Here is a 23,628-nt window from a genome sequence, read left to right as displayed (position 1 = left end):
AGAGAGAGGATATGGCTCACAAGCACTGAGCTGATGCAGGCTCCTTGAAGAGACTCATTGGGGTTGCCCAGAGTGTGGGTCTAGCATAAGAACTTTCAAGCTCTGGGCTCATCATCATCCACTTCACGCAAAGAACAGGAAAGGATTTCTCACTACCTACTGAGCTAGGTAGGAGGTGCTAAGTGATAAATGTTATCGCATTGAATCTGCTCATACAGGGAGCGTTGAATCTGATCATACAGGGACCATGTTAAATCAGTCTTTAAAAGATAACGACATAGAAAACTGTCAATGTCATAGAAAACTATCAATGTAGCATACACAGGTCTATTGCTAAATTATCGAGCTGAGATTCGTGACTTTTCTTTGACAGACCTTGTTTGTGTTCACAAAATTTTCCCTAAGTAGGCAATGAAAATTTACAGAAATGCAGATAAAATTGTAAGAGGCTGGCAATAAAAATGTTCACAATTCAATTTATTGTCATATTTTCATTTATTTTTCAGAAAAAAAACACATCACATTTCAATGGCAACATCCTCACACAGAATTAAACTTTATTCTGAAGCAAGAACCCTATTTGCAGGAAATCATCATGGTAAGTAATTGCATATTCAAGATTTTGTGAAATTGGTGACTGGGAAAATTATGAAGAAAAAATATTTATAGAAATCATTAGTTACAAAAAGTGATATACACGCTTCCACTAACTTATAAGGCAAGTAACATTAAGATGGTCTCAAATTTACTGTCTTCAGCTATCTGGATATACACCAGCAGTCACTCTTGCCCAGCAGAAAGCGGGCTGTAGTTCCATGAGGAAGCCAGCCTGGCCTGCTATGCTGGGTTTCTCCCAGTGAGCAGGAAGCAGAACCTTGTCACAGCCTGGGCTGTAAGGGCTGCCAGGGCATTTGGCTGACCTGAGCATGTAGAAAAGACAACATATAGGCTAAATTTAAAATATATCTTGTCAATTTTAATCCCCAATTCCTTTTGCAAATATTTCCTGCCTAAAATATTTTGTGTGATTATGTACTCAGTACAGGCTTGCAAGTAAATCCAGCATCCTTTTCCTGCATAGACCACAGAGAATTTTCTATAAAGGCCACTACCAGGTCAAAGTACCCAGTGACAGAATCTCCTTAACTAACTGGATTTCATTGCATTTAAAAGCACATCAAAATTCTTTCCTAGTTCCTTATTGTTACAGAAGACTAAAAATCCATGGCTACTTAGTAGGAATGAAAACTAAAATTTACCATTTTATTTATACAGATGAGAACAAATAAAAACTCCTTTCAATTGAAAACACAATAGTATTCAAACAGCTTAAAAATCAGCTCTACAATGACTGCATGGCCTTCAGTATTGCTCTGCACATTGGTAACATTAACACATCATTGTCCCAACTCTCTTAGCACTTTTAAGAAAAATGATTCACAGCAGCAATTTTCTAATTCCATTTGACTGAAAATAAAAGAGTGTGGGAAAGAGAGAGAAGGAAAAAAGGAAGTGAAGAAGGGAGGGAAAAGGAGAAAGGGGCAAGGGAAGGAAGGGGAGAAGGAGGGAGGGAGGGAGGGAGGGAGAGAGAGAGATAGAGAGAGAGAGGGAGAGAGAGAGAGTGTGTGTTAGAGACAGAGAGAAGGCACTCTTTCACAGATACTGATTTAAGAAGAAATCATTAAACACTGACTCACAGAATCAACTCAGTTTTCACAATCATTCTAGTAACTCATAAAGGAATGAATATCAAGCTTTGTCTCTGGGGACAGTAACCTGTGACAATCATTTGGTATATCTTTAAAGTAGTCTAAGGTGATGATGCAATTGTTTTCTCAGAAAAAGTGCCAGTAGAGTAATACAAGGTTGAATAAATCAAATGCAATTAATATATGCATGATATATTCACTCACTGAAATATCAACTTATATATGAAGTGTCTTCCAGCTAATTCACACACTATGAATGGATTAAAAGTTGTACCATATTTAGAGAAATGTAAATGTCACTTTTCTCTAATGATTTACCAAAAATTTCTAAATAAGTGTTAATTTTATGTAAAGAAATCAAACCCTGAGTTGCAAAAATAAAGTAAAAATAATACTTTAAAATGCTCCTTAAAAGAAGCCCTGAAAAATCTGTGCTGAGCAGTGCATTATTGTCAGCTCTAACAAAAATGATCTTCATTTAATTTTTAATAAGCTATGTAAAGAGGCTATCAGTATCAGTCTATCATGAGTCAATTTCTTCAAGACAATATGCCAGAACAATTTTGATATTTGGTTATGAGTATTTAACAAAAGTTAAAATTGACTAAAAGATACCATTGAACACAGATTATTGAAGGAATACCACATATTTAATGATTCTAGCTTATATTAGTTTAGATGGAATATAATCAATGTATTTATAAGAAATGCAAATGTACCTAGGACTTCTAGTGGAGTGATAGATGTTGTACTTCCCTCATCAGAAACTGCAGTGGGGAATATTCTTCTGATGGTAGGTAACAAGAATTCTGTGACTCTGAGCCTGACCTCTTTGGACAATATATAACTAGTTTATCTCAGGAGACAGCTGCCTGTACTTAATCTTATTTGACAAAACCCTACACTGATGGATGTAAATCTCTCTCCTCTCTACACACAGGAGAATTCAGACAAAGGATTGTAAGAGGTATGTAAGTCCAGCACAAGCTGAGTTCAGGGCCTCTGTCAGGTTTTTGGCATTAGCCTGCAGAGGTCCGTGACTGTATAAAGGCTCTTTTCCTTTCTCTGAAGTGGATCTTGCCTGATTATTCTCATTGACTCATTAATTCCTATAACAAGATGATTCATTTGAAATGGTAGAAATTCTCTTAAAATAAAAACAAAATCTTAGAAGCATCTTTGCAAAGCATTCCTGGTTATATCATTGGCTGTTATTGAAAAAATGATAAATTAGTATTAAAAGAAAACTTTCCCAAAGTTTTCCAAGGTATGCTTAGAAACAAAATGTATCCTCTTTGCATCCCATGACTTTAAATTTCATGAAAACAATAAGAGCTATTGCCAATGCCCCATTTGGTGAGGACTATGGCATAGGATCATGAGTTCTCAGTGCACAGCGAACATTTCTTTCCTATACCAGGAAAACTAAATGTGATTTAAAAAATACTGGAATATTTATGGGTACATTTGAAATTTCTTTGACTTTTCTTTAAAACATTACATGACATTTAAAACTACTATCCTTTCTACTGAAACATTTTTTTCTTACAAAGTTAAAGATGCATGGAAAATGTACTCTAAAGATAGAAGGAAGAAGTCAGAATGTTTTGATGTATATTATACATCAAAGGAAAAGTAGCTTTAGAAGTTGGACCTTGAGAATAAATTAATATTACACCATGGGAAATGTGATCAAACTCATGCTTTTGCCTTGCAGCACTACTCTAGGATGAAACTCAGTACTATATACATGGTGGCTATTCAGGAAGACTTGCCAAGGTCAACTCAACTGACCTGAGATTAACCCGATACTCCATTAAGGAGACCTAGATTTCAACTGAATATTAACAATGTGACTCTGGCCTGCAAAAATGTCTGAGCATCGGAGAAATGATGTTAGAGAAAGGCAAGCCTATCATTCTTGCCTGCTTTTAATATTTGGGGACTTAAAGCAATGTAGTCCTGTCACATTTTTATTCATCATTCTATGGATAAAAAGTAATATAAAAGTAGCCATGTTTAGTCATGAGTGAGGGGAAGGATTTATATGCTGTTTGTCAAGTGAACAAACCCAACCTAACCAAAACCCTCAAGAAAATTACTGTAAAACTTCAAGGGATAAGTAAGGGGGTGGGAAGAGTCATTGGAACAATTTACTTCATCAGTATAACTTGGAGTGATTTGTTCACTCATACCAACAATTTGATTCATTTATTTCATTTAATGGAACCATCATATTTCCTTATTAATAGTATAAGTTATATTTAGATCTTACCCTTACTTTGATATTATCAAAAATCCTGCTTTCAGTCTTTAGAAGTTGCTGATCAGACAAGTCATGTGGCAAAATGAGTACATTAAGACTAAATGGAACTTTACTCAAGCATATCCTATTTTGGGGAAAAGAAAGTTAAACAAGACACTCAAACTCATCTCTTCAGTAGATATTTGCATATTTTACTGTATCATTCAGCTTTAATGGAAAATGTGTGATTATTTTTAAAAATATTTAAGAACAATTGATATAATTCTTTTGGAATAAGGTTAGTCTATTATAAAGTCAAGAGCCTACAAAATAAAGTCAATTCACAGGCTGGAGGGCTTCAAGGAAGGGGACATTTATTAGCCAAGTAGACCAAACTGGGGGGGGGGAAGAGACTAGAAAAATTGTATTTACCTTAGAAATTAATGATTAAGTCTGCTGTCAGTCAAGAAATGAGGACCTTTGAGACCTATTAGGTCAACAATTTTCAGCTTTTGGGTGCCTCAATATCCATACTCCCAAATTCCATTATTATTAAGAGACCATGATGGGTTGGAAAGATGGCTTAGTGGTTAAGTGCTTGCCTGTGAAGCCTAAGGACCCAGGTTCGAGGCTCGATTCCCTAGGACCCACGTTAGCCAGATGCACAAGGGGGTGCACGCGTCTGGAGTTCGTTTGCAGTGGCTGAAAGCCTTGGCACACCAATTCTCTCTCTCTGTCTTTCCCTCTTTCTCTCTCTGTCTGTAGCTCTCAAATAACTAAATAAAATAAACAAAACTTTTTTTTTATTGCTGCTCAATTTATAATAGCGGGGAAATGGAACCAGCCTAGATGTCCCTCAACTGGTGAGTGGATAATGAAGATGTGGTACATTTATACAATGGAGTTCTACTCATCGGTAAAGAAAAATGAAGTTATGAAATTTGCAGAAAAATGGATGGATCTGGAAAGGATTATACTAAGTGAGGTAACCCAGGCCCAGAAAACCAAGCATCACATGTTCTCCCTCATATGTGGATCCTAGCTACAGATGATTGGGTTTCTGTGTGAGAATGAAAATATTTAGTAGCAGAGGCCAGTAAGTTAAAAAGGAGATATAAAGGGAAGAGCAAGGAAGGGAGGAGGGTACTTAATAGTTTGGTATTGTATATATGTAAGTACAATGATTGAGATGGGGAGGTAATATGATGGATAATGGAATTGCAAAGGGGAAAGTGTGTGGTGGAGAGGGAGGGTATTATCATGGGGTATTTTTTATAATCATGGCAAGTGTTAATAAAAATTGTGAAAAGAAAAATAAATATATAAAAATGGCACAGAATAAACATTTATACTGAAAAAAATAAATAAAAAAAGAGACCATGAGTTCAATGAAAACATTTAGGCTGTCTAGGTTCTGTGGATATAATGGTGACTTTTGATCATTTGTCCTTTTATGGCCAAGACAAGTGATCCCATACCATCCTTTGAGAAATTCTGGTTCTTTGAACATAACTTCTTACTGGGTTTTCCCTTCTTAATCCTCTGAATGATAAATTTTCATAGTATCTTCTACCTTGGCATCTAAATAGGATGTGTATTGTAAAATAAAATACATTCCCTCCCTGCCACCCCCAAAATAGGCCAAGTGAAGCAGCAAGGAGCTTCCTCTTCAGTCAACAGGTGCCAGCTGCTGCTGGCTGTTGTGTACTTTGGGGGAATTAATCTGCCTAAGCTCCAACATCACCATTGGTAAAACAGGAACTGAAAGGAGTCTTTACAATTTTTTTTGATATTTTAAGGATTTAATATACTGCTGTAATGACAAGACCACCACATAAGTGTATTGTTGCTTTTATTGCTCATCAGACAATTACTGTGAGTGGACAGTTTTTTTCCCCTCATAAAGTCTGAAAAGGTAGTTTATCTGGGTAAAGAAGAGTCATAATTGTCAGCCTTGGGAGACATTTATAGCTCATTTATGTGTGGCCATTATTGTATTTAAGCTGTTGGAGAAGCCCCTTCCTTCCTTGCTTAGAAATGTTTTGCCTAACATTGGTAAGGAAAGCTTAGAACTGTCCACAGTTCTATCCTCTTTAAAGATGACAGGGCAATGAGTCATCCAAGCTAATAGTACAGCAAATGTAATTTGCTCACTTGAAAGGATTGTAATTTAAAATGAAAATTCCCAATATTTTGTGAATTCAGAGTGAGAAAAGGTACTTAAAATAAAAGTAGGTTTGGAGATATGACTCACAGTTAAAGGTGCTTGCTTGTAAAACCTGATAGCCTAGGCTTGATTCCCCAAGTACCCATGTAAAGCCAGATGTACAAAATGGCTCAAACATGTAAAATTCATTTGCATTGGCAGGAGGTCCTGGCATGCCCAGTTACTCTCTTGGTCTGCCTTTTTCTCTCTGTTTCTCTCAAGTGAATAAATAAAAAATATTTAAACAAACAAACAAAAATCTTCAAAAGAACATCTGTACTTTCACTTTCTATTCATTCTAAGTCATTTGGAATGTTTCTCTCTTTCTTTAAGAGAGAAAATATGGTTCCAAACACCATGCAGTGAATTTTCCTTTTGGTCATAGATGTATCAAATAGAACTTAAGAAATATTTAAATTTTGACTCTTAGTAACTACACACTACTAATAAGAATTACTTTTTGAAATTTCATGAAAATATTGGATTTATTTGAAGAAGAAAACAAACTATTCATGTTGCCAAAATAAAATAAAATTATATTACTTATACTTTCTACCCTGACAAAGCAGTCTTTGAGAATCATAGTCTTCTAGAACTAGTGTTCTGGCTAGCCAGGATGTTATCTTATTTTAACTCACTATACTGAAAATTGCCTGACCTTGAACTAATCTATTTTGTTTGGGCATAGAAAACAAAACTTGGTATGTTTTTGATAACCAAGACTTTCGCATTTTGGGGATTATTTTTTGGAACATGGATTCTTATTCTATAATACTGTAGATATATGTTTAAAGGACATTTTAACATACAATATTAAAAAAGCTTATTCCCTGATATGAGGTTATGGTGTTATTATTTGAACTATTATCTAAACAGTAAGGGATATACTTCCTACTGAGGTTCTGGTTATTCAAGGTTTAATAATTATGAAATCACTAATTCCAACTCTGTTTCATAAAGATCAATTATGAGATCATAGGATTTCTTCATAGTTTTGAATTTAGTTCCTGGAAACACTTATATAATCTAAGAGACTATTAAAATCTATATTTTAATTATATTCTTACAATATAAACAAAATTATTTTTTGGGAAAAAACCTTGTACTTAATTACTAAGTCATTCAAAATTTATATAAAATAAAATATAAAGAGGAAAACATGAGAACCAATGAGAACCAATAACATTTATATTTTTTATTTTAATATGCTTTGTATTAATATTTAATATTTTTCCATGAATAGATTACTTAAAAACATTTTATAGTTAAATGCTGGACAAGTCTGTTTCTGCTTCTTACTCTCCATTTGTTTGAATATTTAAAATTTTCCCATGTTTCATAAGATTCAAAATTTTATATTCCTCTATTTTGTTTTCAAAATCAAACATAAAATAAGCAAATAAATAGTTTGTTCAAAAACCTTCAACACCAGGCTGCTTTGGTGAGTCAATAGTAAGATTCTCCCAGGGCAAAATAGATACTTTTGGACATTTTTTTGGTAGCAAGCATTGACTGGAGAGTACAAATGTTCATTTATAAAGTTCTACTGTAAACATTCTCCAGTCACAATCTCAATTTAAAAGTTTAAAAACTTTGATTCTAAAATTCAAAGAGGCTGAAGATTCCTTGTCAAATTTGAGTGAATATAAAATGAAATAGAACAAGTTATGATACATACTACAACTTCATTTCAGTGATTTAATAGTAAAACATAGAGTAGGAATTATTTTATGACAGAAATAACTTCTGTGGCTTAAAGAAAGACTGATGTTTTCAGAACTTAGTAGGGAATGGAGACTACTGAATTGTGGAAAACTTGGGACCTGCAGGACTGACCTTGTAAGAGTGAGAAAACCTCCATGACTCTTCTCTTCATCCCCTCCAAAGAGCAATGATTCGGTTTATACAATGATTCTTAATCATCCCAAAAGAAATTTATTGGACAAGGAGAGTTTCATTTATAAAGCTTATTTTTCCTTCCCAAGAGATATAAATAATGAGATTGAAATTTCTACTTTTGGATCTAAAGAGGGAACTAATTTTCCCCCTAAGATTCTGATTCTCAATGACTTGATTGCTATGGGTAGAAAGGAAGACACACAGTGTGAGTTCCCCACCCCTATGTTGGATGAGAGAAACCCATCTATCTGTTCAGAACCACTGTTTGAACATTTTAACTGATTCAGCTATGGAAAGTTTTCAAATATTAAAAATTATAATTTTGGGTTTAGTGTTATTATTCAGTAATTTCTTCATTTGCTAAACTGTAGAGAAAGGGGGGACTGAGTAAGTTTTGAACATCTTTACTCTTGATTATAATTTAATATACTTAAACTTTAAATATGAATTGCTTTCCCTTTTTTACACAAGTTATAAAAATAAGAGGCCCTGTTTACACAGTGTGCATTTTTATGAAATTTTCAGCTTGAAAAAAAAGCTTTTTAAAAAGTGGTAATTTATGCTTCCCTTTGAATATGCTGTAACCTTGGAATTTTTTTTTTGAAATAGTTTCTAAATTTAACCCTCTAAGCTTCTGAAGATAGAATTTTTATTAGCACTAGAGTAAAACATATTCAGGATTGAAGAAAAGTATTTTTTTTCTTGTGGTTCTATCTCAGCTTCTTTAGGTGTGGCACCCCCTTTATGACAGCTATCAATAATTTAAATTTTATATATTGACAAAATGCAATCTACCTCCATAAGCATTGTGCCATTCAACAGTACTACTACTAAATTTACATACCACAGTTTAAATTACAATTGTTTCAGTAATGGTAAAATGCTAAGATTCAAGTGTCTAATTGCCTTACTGGGATGAGAATACAATTTACAAATACAATAATTACATTTTAAAACCATTGACAATATCATCTAGAAGTAAATACTGTAGGACTGGTCATCATGTGTGTGGGAAATCATAGCTGAAAGGCAGCAACTTTCCAGCTGATGATATACTCCGAATGCAGCTTTTGTTTTGTATTCACCAAACCAGAATAAAACCTGTTTCTCATACTACAGTTTTCCAGTAAACAGGTCCTCCAAATCCTTGCATAAGATTTTATTAGTTATCTGCCAAGTATTTTCCTGCAAAACAAAATAACAGTAATAGATTATCTGCTAGCTCAATAACATGATTATTACATGGGTAATATTCCTAGTCATCCTGTCCTACCCTGAGAACCAACCACTGCTCACTTAGGGTGCAACAATGACATCATATAATTAATACATAGTAATGAGGTTTTTAGTTTTTATTTCTTCACATCTCTAGTTGCCCTTCCCACTTCTACAGAAAAATGGTTTAAAGAGATTTTTGGGGGATTTTTCCAGGATTCATCAGGGGATCTGGTACATAGAAGAGTACAACTAATTTTGGAAAAGGGGCTCAAATAATTTATTTCCAAGTTAGTGATTTTTTAAAGAGTGAAATGTACATAATTAATAATTATGTTGGTGTAAGACAGCAGACATTAAATCAGGACTTAGAATAGGAGGACATAGCTGAGTGTAGAGTATTTGACTTGGATGTGCAAGGCCCTGAGTTTGGTGCCCAGCACAGTGAAAAAGCAAATCACTGACAAGCTCAATCACCTTACTATTAGAGAGCCTCTATTTCCATAAAATGCTATTGTTTGTTCCAAATGAAGACCATCCCCTGAGCATGAAAGTAGATCCTCCTGGACTTTGGCTCAACTTGACAAACCTGAAATCTGTGAAGTCCTTTGGGAGGACAAAAACTTTGCAAGAAGGTAATACTCCTATGCCTTAGGCATGACATAAATGTGTGTCCTTTTTCCTACTTTAAATATTTTCAGGCTGCAGATAAATTCAAATGCAAGTGTGCTTATCTTGTCTGACCACAGAACAGCAGGAGCACTTATCCTACTGACCTCAACATACCATTTACATGGTAAGACCCACAAAAGAAACAGAACAGGGCTGGGTAAGCAGTCCTGGACTGGGGACAGGAGTGAGGAAGTGGGACAGATGAGAAAATCACATCCTGACTCTGCTCAGGGGAAGAGTAGCTAAGGTAACTTCATTTCCACCATTGAAACAAGGGCTCTCCACTCACCGGCAGCAAACCTCTTCTTGATAAGTGAGAATCGATACCCTGCCCCAACAAGCTCAATGTCACAGCCAGAAAGAGTGCTCCCTTCACTTGTGAACTGCACAACCAGTGGGGAAGGTTTACTTGGGCCTTCAGATAACTGAAATCTTGCTAATAAAGAACCCACACCTTGAAAAGAAGAGCATCATTACAAGAAAACAGTGAATACAGCATTCTATATGTAATTTTGTTATTATGCTAAAAACTCAATATGTAAAACATGACCAACTAGGAAGCAATATTGTTATAGAAAAAGTAACCCTGATTATTATGAGTGATTCTAGAAAAGTGTGATCCAGCAAAATGGCACTTCAAATTTGGGACATGCTGCATGGGAGGACATACACTTTCTAAGCTATGACTAACATCAGAGGAAGTGAAAGGCACCAAACAAAATGGATACACACCTCCCTAAGGGTGCTTCTCTGTCGCAGGGATGCCTGTGGGAAGGGAGGGTTTTTTTTTTTTTTTAACATTTTTTATTTTAGAGAGAGCAAGAGACAGAGAGAAAGAAAGAGAGTGAGGGAGAGGAAGAGAGAGGGACAGAGAGAGACAGAGGGTGAACTGGGGTGCCATGGCCTAAGCCACTACAATTGAACTCCAGATGCTTGCATCATCCAGTAGGCATGTGCAACCTTGCGTCTGCCTCACCTTTGTGCATCTGGCTTATGTGGAATCTGGAGAGTATAACATGGGTCCTTAGACTTTGCAGGCAAGCACCTTAACTTTCCAGCCTGGGAAGTCTTTTTTGGAAAGGGGAGGAGAAGATTCATTGGAGAGTTATTTGCTCCTATTTGTAGAAATAAATGCAATGGAAAAACTGCAAACAAATGAAACATTTTGGTTGTTTATTTGTGTACTTAGTTGACTGATGTCTATTATTATTTCAGCTTTCTATGTTAAATAAAACAAGCCTGTGATTACATTACCTCCATTTTCTGACTTCTGAGAGATATCAGGAATCTTCCACAATATTCTTTGCTGTTCAGCATTCCTAAAAATAAAATAAAGAACATTTGCATGTGCAAAGGCATTTAAGAGTGGTCATACTTCTGGTTAGTGTTTTTTTTTTAAAGGTCTTAAAAAAGTTAAACTCTGCATAAAGCCTCTTTCTTATTCTAATCAACAAAAACAATGTGAGGTAAGCATTTAGAGATCAGTACTGAACTCAAAATTTTTTTTTTGAATACACCTACTAGGAAAAATAGATGGGAAGTACTAATCAATTCTGTTAATTTCCATTGGAGCTATTGGCTAGCTGACATTCATTTTAATGAAATACTTTACTTTTTTTTTTTGTTTTGTCTTTTTGAGGTAGGGTCTCACTCTAGCTCAGGCTGACCTGGAATTGACTATGGAGTCTCAGGGTGGCCTCGAATTCACTGCGATCCTCCTACCTCTGCCTCCCAAGTGCTGGGATTAAAGGTATGCACTACCACACCTGGCTTGAAATACTTTACTTTTTGTTGACAGTTATGTTGAAAAATTGAAATATATATTTTCCTAGAACAGATGCTTTTGGCACTCAGCATTTATTTATTTATTTATTTCTAATCTGAATCCCCATCAGAAGTTAAATTGGACCCTGCATTCCCTAGACTCCCCTGTAGTTAGAGTCTTAAGCTACAAATGAGAGTCCATGAATTTGGAGGCTGAGGCCATTTTACCCCTTCTTGCTGTTTTCTCTGGTCGCAAGCTAACTGCAATGGAAGGGATGCTCAAATACAGTGGTCCAGGCTGGTCCCAGTTTTTGGGTGCTAAGAAGTAGTTAAGGAGATGCCAAGAGGACTTTTCTGATCCTGGAATCAAACTGACAAGTATCAGCTTCTAGCTCCTCCCTTTCTGAGGCTGTGGTTGTGCGGCATGTCCCTATGGGCCATTCTGCTACTCTGTAAAGTCTGTTTCTCTAGGGCTTCCCACTGGGCAAGAACTGGACTCCCTGGGTTTAACAGAGCTGCCACAGCTTCTGTTTCCTGTTCTCAGGAAGGCTGCTGTGGCCTCCCACAGACAGAACCCATGTGCTAAGAAGTCTTTTTCCCTTTCCTAGATGAAGCCCCTTGTAGGGAGGAAAGCGATGAGCAGCAGGTTGTTACCAGACGGCTGGTGGGAGCACAGCTTGGAGCTTGGTCACTCCTCCATCGATGGGGACGAGGAACTGCACATTGTTAAGGGCCACTGCGGTGGCCATTGCATCCACGTTGTACTTGTAATCAATGCGCAGGTCAGTGCTTGCAGGTTCGCATCGCCAATTCACTGCCAGGTTCAGAGGTGTGGACTGGATGCCCTGGGCAGACACCTTGCCAAATGACAGGAAAGAGGACATGTAAGGCTTGACCTTCAACCTAAAACAAAACCAGGGCCTATGATTGTTTTCCACATGAATGTTCTTAGATGTCAGATTGTCATGACATTGTTAAGCTGTTCACAAACTCTGTGAAGAGCACTGTGACATTCAGGTCCTATGTGGGAGAGCTGGCTCCTCAGTTCAGCTCTAAGGTTAAGTATATGAAGTCAACCATGCCTTTAGAGTTCATAGTACATTTTCTTCCCATTAAGAAGGTGGAACAGTCTATTGGTTAGGAGTTGAGGCCATGACACTGGACCATCATGCGTGTGAAACTGATACTGCCACTTATAAAAGAATGGATTTAGGCATGTCATTAAACGTCTCTGAGGCTGTTATTTTCTCATCTGTCAAATAATGATATTCACCCATAGGAAGGTTGGAGTCTAAACAGCACAATGCTTATCACATAGTAAAGAACTAATGTCTTAGGAAACAAATACTAAATATTACTATTGCTGTCTTATTTGTTCTTTTTTTTAAATTTTTATTAACATTTTCCATGATTATAAAATATATCCCATGGTAATTCCCTCCCTCCCCACCCGCACACTTTCCCATTTGAAATTCCATTCTCCATCATATTACCTCCCCATTAAAATCATTGTAATTACATATATACAATATCAACCTATTAAGAATCCTCCTCCCTTCCTTTCTCAAATGAATAATGCAGATAAAAGTGGTATAATAATTTCTCTGGGATTTGCCAACACAAAGACTAGAACCCAGCTTTTCTAACTGGAAGAAATGCTGTGAGTTGGACCAGGAAAAAGCCAGATTTGAAGAAGCAGAAAAATTTTGTTTTTATATAAAAACAGAATTATCAATTTAAATTCTATGTCTGTAATGAATTCATAGTTATAGTCAATTGTATTCTTTCCACACCTCGTCCACATTCCAGTCTTAGTGGTGGTTTCCTCTTAATGATAATAGTTCCTCTACCCTAAAGGTGTCTTTTACATTTGTGAAGTAGTATTTTCTTTTTTGTTTTTTAAAGTAGGATCACACTCTAGCCTAGGCTGACCTGAACTCACTCTGTAACCCTAGACTGGCCTTGAACTCAGAGAAATCAGCCTACCTCAGCTTACTGAGTGTTGGGGTTGAAGGCATGAGCCACCACTCTTGGCTTGGTCAGTTGTGTTTTGATTGTCTCGATTTTGGTGGGATTCTAGTGGTAGTCATACATTCAACATGCTGTGGTATGAGAGCAATCCTACAAAATGCTGTACATACCCTTCTCCCAATTCCTTGCATTGTTGAAAGACAAAAACCACAAATAGCAGCAGTTTCATCTTCTTGTTAGTAATATATTATCCACAATGTTCAAAGCTTATCTTGTTCTCACAGGAACAACATTTCAATGGTTCCTTTACAACATTTTCAATAAGTGACTGGCAGGCCACAGGACACTTAGATTCATTTGGAGAATTTATTTTAACAAATGCATATCTGGGCTAGAGAGATGGCTCATGGGTTAAGGCAATTGCCAACAAAGTCCAAGGACCAGAGTTTGATAACCCAGTGCCCACATAAAGCCAGATGCACAAGCGGGTGCATATATCTGCAGTTTGTTTGTAGTGTCTGGATGCCCTGGCATGCCCATTCTCTGTCTGTCTTTCTTTTTCTCTCTCTTTGCTTGTGAATGCATAAAAATATAATTGCAAATGTTAAAAGATGCATACCTGGGTCATATGTTAAGCCAATCAAATAAAATCTCAGGGAATATTAGTGTAGAGGGAATATATCTATATTCTTGTGTACAAATTTCCATAAATACATCTTTCTTTTTAGTAACAGTTTAGAGTTGACATTTGCTTACAAGTTCGTTGGTGCCTGGCAAGTGTAAGTCATAGTTGAGATGTTCTAACCTCTATTAAAATGAAAATTTCCTCACTTAATAAAAATAATCTAAATGTAGCCAATAACAAAAACAAATCAAGGAACAGTAAAATAGGATTGCAGGCTCTATAGAATCATTTGAAATAAGCTTATGTACTAGATCAGTAATGACTTTGACTAAAGGAAATCCTACATGCAAAAAAGAAAGTTTTCATATAGAATGTTACTTCACATTAAGCATTTATTTATTTATTTATTTATTTATTTTTTGTGTTTTTGAGGTAGGGTCTTACACTAGTCCAGGCTGACCTGGAATTCACTCTATCATCTCAGGGTGGCCTTGAACTCACAGCGATCTTCCTACCTCTGCCTCCCGAGTGCTGGGATTAAAGGCATGTGCCACCATGCCTGGCTTAAGCATTTATTTTTTAAAAGATTTTATTTTTATTTATTAGACGCACACACACACACACACACACACACACACACACACACACAGGGAGAGAGAGAGAGAGAGAGAGAGAGGGAGAGGGAGAAAATGGGCATGCCAGGATCTTCAGCCCCTGCAAATGAACTCCAGATACATGTGCCACCATGTGCATCTGGCTTACGTGGGACCTGGAGAATTGAACCTGGGTCCTTAGGCTTCACAGGCATGCACCTTAATCACTAAGTCATCTTTTTAGCCCCATATTAATCATTTTTGATATTAAATTCTTTCTTTACATATGTTTTATTAGAATTTTTTCATGGGTCTATCAAACTAGAAGAAAATCCAGATTATTTTATATAATCATTTAAAATAAAATGTATTAGTGCAAAGGACAAATATATGGAGAAAGAAATCAGTGAGGTTTTCCCATTTTCCATAGCAACAAAAAAATTAAATACCTTTGGGATAACACTAACCAATATAACCTATATAATGAAAACAAAACAAAACAAAAAAAACTCAAGAAAGAAATTGAGGAGGACATGAGAAGATGGAAAGACCTCCCATGCTCCTGGATAGGTAGAGTTAATATTGTGAAAATAGCAATTCTACCAAAAGCAACATACAGATTTAATCCAATGCCAATAACAGTCTCAGCATTGTTCTTCACAGAGATAGAAAAAATGATCTCAAAATTCATATGCAATGGCAGCAGGCCTTGGATATCCAAACATATCCTCAGAAAGGAACAAAAATTACCTCTGGAGGTATCGCCATACCTGATCTAAAGCTATATTTAAAAAGCCATAGTAACAAAAATAGCATGGTACTGGGATAAGAACAGAAACAGACCAATGGAGCAGAATTGAAGACTTGGTCAAGTAACTATAGTTACTTGATCTTTGACAAAGGTGCCAATAATGTAGACTGGAGAAAAGACAGCATCTTCCACAATTGATGTTGGACAAATTGGATGGCCATATGTAGAAAAATTAAAACTAGACCCGCTTATCTCTCCATACACAAAAATCAAGTCCAAATGGATTAAAGACCTCAATATAATACCTGAAAATACTCCTACTGGAAGAAAAAATAGGAGGCATTCTTCACAATATAGGAGTGGGGAAAGACTTCCTGAACAAAATCCCAGTAGCCAAGGAAATTAAAATGTCATTCAACCAATGGGATTTCATGAAGCTAAAAAGCTTTTGCACAGACAAACATACCATAAGCATAGTCAGTAGATTACCCACTGAATGGGAGAAAATCTTCACCAGCTATACCACTGACAAAAGAAACCTAATATCTAGAATCTACAAAGAACTCAAAAAACAAAATAATAAAAAAAAAACCCAAACAACTCACTCCAAAAATGGGGCAGAGACCTGAATAGGGAGTTATCAGAGGGAGAATTACAAATGGCTAACACACACTCAAGAAAATGTTCAAGGCCCCAGTCAGTGAGCCGCCGCTGAGGACTCAGCTGCCTCCCCCTCGAGCCCCCTCGCTTCCCGACGCTCCGTCCCCCCTGCCCGCCTTCTCCCGCAGCCGCCTTCCGCAGGCCGTTTCCACCGAGGAAAAGGAATCATATCGTATGTCCGCTATCCAGAACCTCCACTCTTTCGACCCCTTTGCTGATGCAAGTAAGGGTGATGACCTGCTTCCTGCCGGCACTGAGGATTATATCCATATAAGAATTCAACAGAGGAACGGCAGGAAGACCCTGACTACTGTCCAAGGGATCGCTGATGATTACGATAAAAAGAAACTAGTGAAGGCGTTCAAGAAGAAATTTGCCTGCAATGGTACTGTAATTGAACATCCAGAATATGGAGAAGTGATTCAGCTACAGGGTGACCAGCGCAAGAACATATGCCAGTTCCTAATAGAGATTGGACTGGCTAAGGACTATCAGCTGAAGGTTCATGGGTTTTAAGTGCTTGTGGCTCTCTGAAGTATAAGTGAGGATTTCCTTGCAATGAGTAGAATGTCCCTCCTGTCCCTTGTCACAAGTTTAAAAACCTCACAGCTTGTATAATGTAACCATTTGGGGTCCGCTTTTAACTTGGACTAGTGTAACTTCATGCAATAAACTGAAAAGAGCCATGCAAAAAAAAAAGAAAATGTTCAACATCTTTAACCATTAGGGAAATGCAAGTTAAAAGAACCATGAGATTCCACCTTACTCCAGTAAAGCTAGCAATCATTAAAAAAAAAAAAAAAAAATCTAACAATGACAAATGTTCATGAGGATTTGGGGAAAGAGGAACCCTTATCCACTATTGGTGGGAATGTAAACTTGTACAACCACTGTGAAAATCAATATGGAGATTCTTGCAAAGGATGGCTGTAGAGCTACCAAGAGACCTACTTATTCCCTTACTAAGCATTTATCCCAAATGCTCCATGCTTCACTACTGAGATATTTGCTCAACCATGTTTATAGCTGCTCAATTAATAATAGCTAAGAACTGGAATCAACCCAGATGCCCATCATTGGATGAATGGATAACAAAGTCATGGTACATTTACACAATGGAATTCTACTCAGTAGTAAGAAAAAATGATACAATTGAACTTGTAGAAAAATGGACAAACTTGGAGTAGATCACACTCAGCGAATTCACACAATCACAGAAAGACAAAGGCTGCATGGTGTCACCATCTGTGGTTCCTAACCTGGACCTGCTTAAGTTGCCTGATAGGTAACTCAAGGCCCAGACAATAGGGATGGAAGAACTTGCAGGGGAGGGGAAAGAAACAAACACACAATTAAATCCCAAAACAGCTGATACCATAGAAACCTTTATCCTTGGAGATATCCTAACAGATATAACCCTCAAAAGGAGTAAGGGGGGAACACCTGAAATGTAGGGCTCTGGGGAGGGTGAGATGAAGTTTAAGCTTAAAAGAATTTTTTTTTCTGTCTCTGACCTGTAACTCCCAGTACCATAGATTGGTTGCTACCCACATTGAGCTGTTGATCAGAGAGACCTATGATGTCCCCAAATTAAAAGAGCTTTCTGTCAAATCACTTGATTATCTGCCTGTAGCAAAAGCTAAGACCCTATTGCTGAAGACACCATATGCTACTGACACAGACATGGAGAAACCTGGCTGAAATTCAGAAGAAAGCTAGTCCTTAGACAGTTAGCCTGTCTACTGCTGAAAAACACTATATGGGCTATTGTGAAAAATGGCCAACAATGGTCTGAGAAACCAGAGTTCTAAGCTACTCAGAAGCAATCACCCTGACACTATGTAAACACCAGTGCAATAGTGGTACACAGCCTCAGTGGGTAACCTATAGCTTTCAGATTGGCTGAGAGATCTGGTCAGTGTAAAGGAACATGTATCTGGAATTGGGAACCAGGTTAGAATCCTATGGAGACAAAGATTATGTTCTCTAGTGTCAAGCTTTCTCTAGTCTTTGGCTAAAAGAGGGGTTACATACATCAAATTCTCCCTAAATGAATAATGCTTTTTCCATTTAAACTATGCTGACTGTTGGAGAATCTGGTCTTCTTTTTCAGAAGGTAGTGAGACCAGAGGAGATAAACTACCCCTCACACTTCAGCTAAACGACAGCTGAATCCACCAAGAAATTGGGGAGACTAACAAGAGTGCTGCTTCCATGCTGTTCTGATAATCAGCATCAGGGTGAAGGAGACAGACCTTGAAGATATTCAACACTTACCAAAGCAGAGATCCAGAGGCTCCTAAGAACTCATCACTGAAGTAGACTTAAAATTCACCCACCACAGCTCAGGGAATTTTGTGGAAAGATTGTTAAGAGCCACAGGTTGAGACATCATTCCCAGAGTCATTCTTTGCCACCTCAAATAACTGACTACTGATCTCACAATGCATAAATTCATAAATGTATAAATTCCCCATGGAGAATACCTGCAACCTTATTGAGGAGTATCCCCAACAGAATGGGGGCAGGGACAAGGGAAAAGAGCATACCACCACATAATATATCCATAAAAACCATGTTGTTAATAACAATAATAATAATTAAAAAATATTAAAAAGTATTAGAATAGTAATATTCAGGAAAATGATGGTAATTTAGTTTCTCAATACTTATAATTTTTCTGTGTTTTAAAAAATATTTTATTATTTTCTATAAAGAAAAAATATTTTATTTATTTATTTGACAAAGAGGGAGGGAGAGAAAGAGAGAGAGAGAGAGAGAATGGGAGCATCAGGACCTCCAGCTCCTGCAGAGAGCTCTAGACACTCCAGACACATCATGTGCCCCCTTTTGCATCTGGCTAACGTGGGTCCTGGGGAATCAAACCTGGGTCCTTTGGCTTTTCAGGCAAACACCTTAACTGCTAAGTCATTCCTCCAGCTCTTTTTCTGTGTTATTATTATTATTATTATTTATTTATTTGCAAGCAGAGAGAGACAAAGAATGAGAATGGGTGTGCCAGGGCCTCTACCTGCTGCAAAGGAACTCCAGGTACATGCACCACTTTTTGCATATGGCTTTACATGAATACTGGGGAATTGAATCTAGGCTGTCAGGCTTTGCAAAAAGGGCCTTTAACCACTGAGCCATCTCTCCAGCCCCAGAAAAGTTCCTGTTTTTTATAACTTTAAAAAAATAAAATAGGGCTGGAGAGATGGCTTAGCGGTTAAGCGCTTGCCTGTGAAGCCTAAGGACCCCGGTTCGAGGCTCGGTTCCCCAGGTCCCACGTTAGCCAGATGCACAAGGGGGCGCACGCGTCTGGAGTTTGTTTGCAGAGGCTGGAAGCCCTGGTGCGCCCATTCTCTCTCTCTCTCCCTCTGTCTGTCTTTCTCTCTGTGTCTGTCGCTCTCAAATAAATAAATAAATAATTAAAAAAAATAAATAAAATATTTATCTTTTATGTTGAAACTGGGTTTTCTCATCCCTAGTCTCCCAATTGGTTCTTTACAGTTTACTTTTTCTTATAATTATAGCTTTTCAATAACATTAATATAAATTTTACTTTATTTGCTTTTATGTCATGTTAGGTACTTTGTGGTGGTTTGAATGTAAATGTTCCCATAGCCTCAGTATTTGAGCTTTCTGCTTAGTCTCTACATGGTAGAATCTTAGGGAGGTGGAGCCTTTCTGGAGGAGGTGTCTCTGGGAGTAGGCATTGAGGTTTGTTAGCTCCTAGCTTGCCAGTGTTGGTCAGTTCACTCTCCTGCTGCTGTTTTCCACCTGCTGTGGTAGAGGTGATATCCAGCCTCTGCTCATAAAAATTTTCCTCTCATCAGGTGCTTTTGGTCATGTGCTTTGTCCCAGCTACACAATAACTACAATAGTACTTTAGAATATAAATTTTTAAAGCTGGCCACAGCCACACATGCTTATAACTTTTGTCCTGAAGGAGAGAGAAACAAGAAATCATGGGCTCACTGGTCCGCTAAGAAATGGCAGTTCCAGGTTTACTGAGAGACTCTATCTCAAGGAAGTAGAGTGGAGGAGAGGAACATTAATGTTCTCTGGTTTCCACATACACTCATACAGCATCTGCACATTCATGTATACACACACTATTAAAAAGTGAAAATAAGAGAAAGAATAGCAATGTGGAATATGGAATAAGATATTCTGCCCATATAAATAAGCTTACCTGATATTTGAGCATGTCCACATTATAATATGTAGCCTGGGGCTTTTGTTCAGATACTTTCTTTAGGTGAGTCATCAAATTTGGCATATTTACCCAGAATTCCTTGGCACTGGCATCAGTTTGTGTGTTATCACTATTAAGTTGGAAAGAAAAAAATATACATTATAACCAACAACATCCATACAAAAATCATTTTAGCAAGTTTCCATCTAATTTTTACATCTTCTATTGATGATTGGTAGAATATGGTATTCCCAGTCATATGTTAGCACAGTACAGCTCTATAGGGCATTCTATAAGCAGGTTAGTTCTCACAGGGGAGTCTCCTGGTTGGACATCTCTGTGAGGTCTGCAAATGTCAGTCCAGTATAACCAGAGCTGAGTTCTTTGAAGAGAGAATATTTCTTAACCAATATCTTAACAGCCCTTCCCACTTCACTCCAGTTTTGTCTAAATGAACTTGGTAATGCTATTAAGGAGCTGAGTAAATTTATTTTCCTTGAACTGATATGGCCAAACTGTATATGCGCTCTAGTAATTAATTATAGCATTTGGGAAGCTGGCACAAGTTTGAGGTTAGACTGAGGTAAATAGTGAGACTTTGTCTCCAAAAAGAAAAGCAAATAAGAAAAGCCTTGGCCTTGGTCTTGATTACCAAGGTAACTGAGAAGGGCCATACTAATATCCTGCATGTTAAAAATGGAGAAACTTAGACCTAGAGTGATTCAGTAACTCAACATACAACTCCTTACATAGAGTTTACTTTCAGAATACCATCTGTAATACATAGTAGTAGCTAATATTTCTTGAGCACCCTTCATGTATTAAGCCCTTGGTTAGATACATGGATATCATTTCATTACAATTGACCCTAGAAAAAAAGAACTATTATAAGTAAACTTATTGAAAGAGAAAATCAGCAGTTAAGAAAAGGATGATGATGTGAAAAGGTGATAAAGGGAAAATGACAATGAGCTGCTATGACTCAGCCTCTTGAATACAAATATTCTAAGAAAGCCAAGTCACAAAATCAGGACTTTAACTGCAACTGTTCTGTCAGAGGAAGTGGCTGTTAGGAGGGAAGAGGCCAAGTTTGTGACACTGGGGTCTTCTGGGTTCTGGTATAAGGTGACGACGTACAAAATGAAATTCTTAGGACACAGAGGGGGAATGGAAGAGTTCTAGCCCTTGGGCAAGTGGAGCTAAGGACACTACAAGTGCTCTTGTTTCAATGTGTCTAAGATTCCACAGCTCCCAAATCTGTCACTACACAAGGAGACAGGAAATATGAGCAATGGGGTTAGTGAGATTAAATACTATGCTTAAGAACAAATAGTTAAGAAGAAAAATTCACATTCCAACACTGATAAGACCCACAGGGCAGAATTTCCCATTAGATCAAAATAGTGGTTTGGAGTTAATATGAAGCAACATACTATTAATTTATACTAAGTAGACATGAATTGTAAAATATTGAAGTTAAAATTAAAAAATACATTTCTGAAAGTAAGCAAAGCTATACATCTATGATGATTTCTGAAAATGTCTGCTTTAATAAATATTTCAGAAAGTTTGGCCAAGTACATTTCTACTTAGGGATGGGATTCCTAAGTGCTTAAGAAAAACTTAAATTGTGGTTGAGTCATTCACTGATTTGACAAATATTACTCAAGTCCCTATGGGACAGTAGGTACAGAGGGAGTTGCTGAGGACATGGTGGTGTTACAACAGCTGGGTCCCATGCCCTCTGGATTGTGTTGTCTCATGGAGGAGATATTGAGTGAATAAACATATCATGAAAAGAGGAGGACATTGGTGAGAGTAACAAGGGAACATACTTTAGTTTGGGGCTGGTGGCCAGGGGATGATTAGTGCTGGTTAAGAGGAATGAGTATTGGAGGAGGAAACCATTAGGACAACCTTGAAGTGTGGCAGGACCCAGCTAGCAAGCTGATTGGCAGACGCCTTAAGGATTCAACAGCAGAGGCATTACTAATGAGAACAGATGTCTAAGTGAGGGCAGACACCCAGGGCTCAAAGACAATAGTAAGAAGTGTAGATTCTGAACATTTACAATGTGAAGTCATTGGAGTACAAAGATGAATCTCATAAAGTCACTTGACTGTAAAAATGTGTTGGCATAGGACAAGATTAGATTCAGGGAGGGAAGCATGTACTATGATCTAGGGACATAATGGAGGTCAATTTCTTGAGGATTCAGTAAAGGAAAAAACGTGGTCACCTTCGAGAGAAATGTTTGGATGCAATATTCACACTTGGTGATGGAGAAGAAGCTGCTGAGAATGGTGTCTCTTGTCTCATCTATGACCAACATGTAACATGGTATAGTTGATTATTTTAATAGCATAGATTTTGTATGTATGTTTGTATGACATGTTTGTATGACAGTGCATGAACATAATGATTAAAGACATTTCAGGTTTGATATGTGAAGCATGCATTTATATAAATACCCTCGCATAAGCTTTGCCATAGCACATTAAGTTGTGTCAAGACAATCCCTACTTGAGTGAAGTTAAATCCTTCACAAGAAAGCTTTTCAAGCTCATGTGCAAAAGTAGCACACAATTCCAAAGTTATTTAATTTCAAGAGATGCTCATACAACAAACCATTTTGTATCATTGGGTTCATTTTCCATCATTCATTTCACTTGTGTAGTAAGTGAAACAGACATGAGTCCATTACCACTGATACAGATTTGCTTACTTCAAATGTCTTCAGTTACTTTAAAAGTTGACCACCGAAACTAAATGAATATGTAAACACACACACACAGAGTCACAAAATACTGACAGAGGGTTGACACAAAGTTGGTGTCCGAATCTATGTGCCATGTGCACAGACATCACTTAGCTCTTATGCTGTTCCTGGAAGGATCTAAACAAAAATGCTACATAAACTCATCTCTTTAAATTTTATGCAAAATCGTATTTACCAGCAAAGAAGTTGGGGATTTGGCAGGACGTGTTCTAACCTGCTGAAATTTAATACCCGGAAAGTCAGAGCAGCAGGGGCTGGGTTGTTGGCGAAGTGTCTGGTAATGCCGGCAGGAAAGGACAGCACCATTTCTCCAGTAATCTTAACGATGCACCTGGATACAA

At 37.3% G+C, this 23,628-nt stretch overlaps 2 protein-coding genes across 22 annotated transcripts in view; one reads left to right on the top strand and one right to left on the bottom strand.

The window, feature by feature from the left end:
* Nucleotides 1-7,340: 7,340 nt before the first annotated feature.
* Sgip1 (SH3GL interacting endocytic adaptor 1) overlaps nt 7,341-23,628 on the bottom strand; it is a 283,674-nt gene continuing 267,386 nt past the window's right edge. For all 21 annotated transcript variants that reach the window (XM_045149379.1, XM_045149373.1, XM_045149371.1 and 18 more), the window contains 6 exons: nt 23,463-23,618; nt 20,506-20,638; nt 12,365-12,567; nt 11,201-11,265; nt 10,236-10,400; nt 7,341-9,244 (listed from right to left, as the gene is read on the bottom strand). In XM_045149379.1, the coding sequence (XP_045005314.1) occupies nt 9,222-9,244; nt 10,236-10,400; nt 11,201-11,265; nt 12,365-12,567; nt 20,506-20,638; nt 23,463-23,618 (745 nt within the window). In that variant the 3' untranslated portion in view covers nt 7,341-9,221. The remainder of the gene's footprint in view (nt 9,245-10,235; nt 10,401-11,200; nt 11,266-12,364; nt 12,568-20,505; nt 20,639-23,462; nt 23,619-23,628) is intronic.
* On the top strand, nt 16,357-16,996 carry LOC101617532 (eukaryotic translation initiation factor 1-like). The gene has a single exon (XM_045149394.1). The coding sequence runs from the start codon at nt 16,485-16,487 to the stop codon at nt 16,824-16,826; it is 342 nt and encodes a 113-aa protein (XP_045005329.1). The 5' UTR covers nt 16,357-16,484; the 3' UTR covers nt 16,827-16,996.

This window comes from Jaculus jaculus, chromosome 5, assembly GCF_020740685.1.
Source record: "Jaculus jaculus isolate mJacJac1 chromosome 5, mJacJac1.mat.Y.cur, whole genome shotgun sequence".
NCBI classification, from domain to species: Eukaryota; Metazoa; Chordata; class Mammalia; order Rodentia; family Dipodidae; genus Jaculus; species Jaculus jaculus.
Note: the sequence above shows the minus strand (reverse complement) of the source record. Positions and strands in the feature narration are given on the sequence as shown.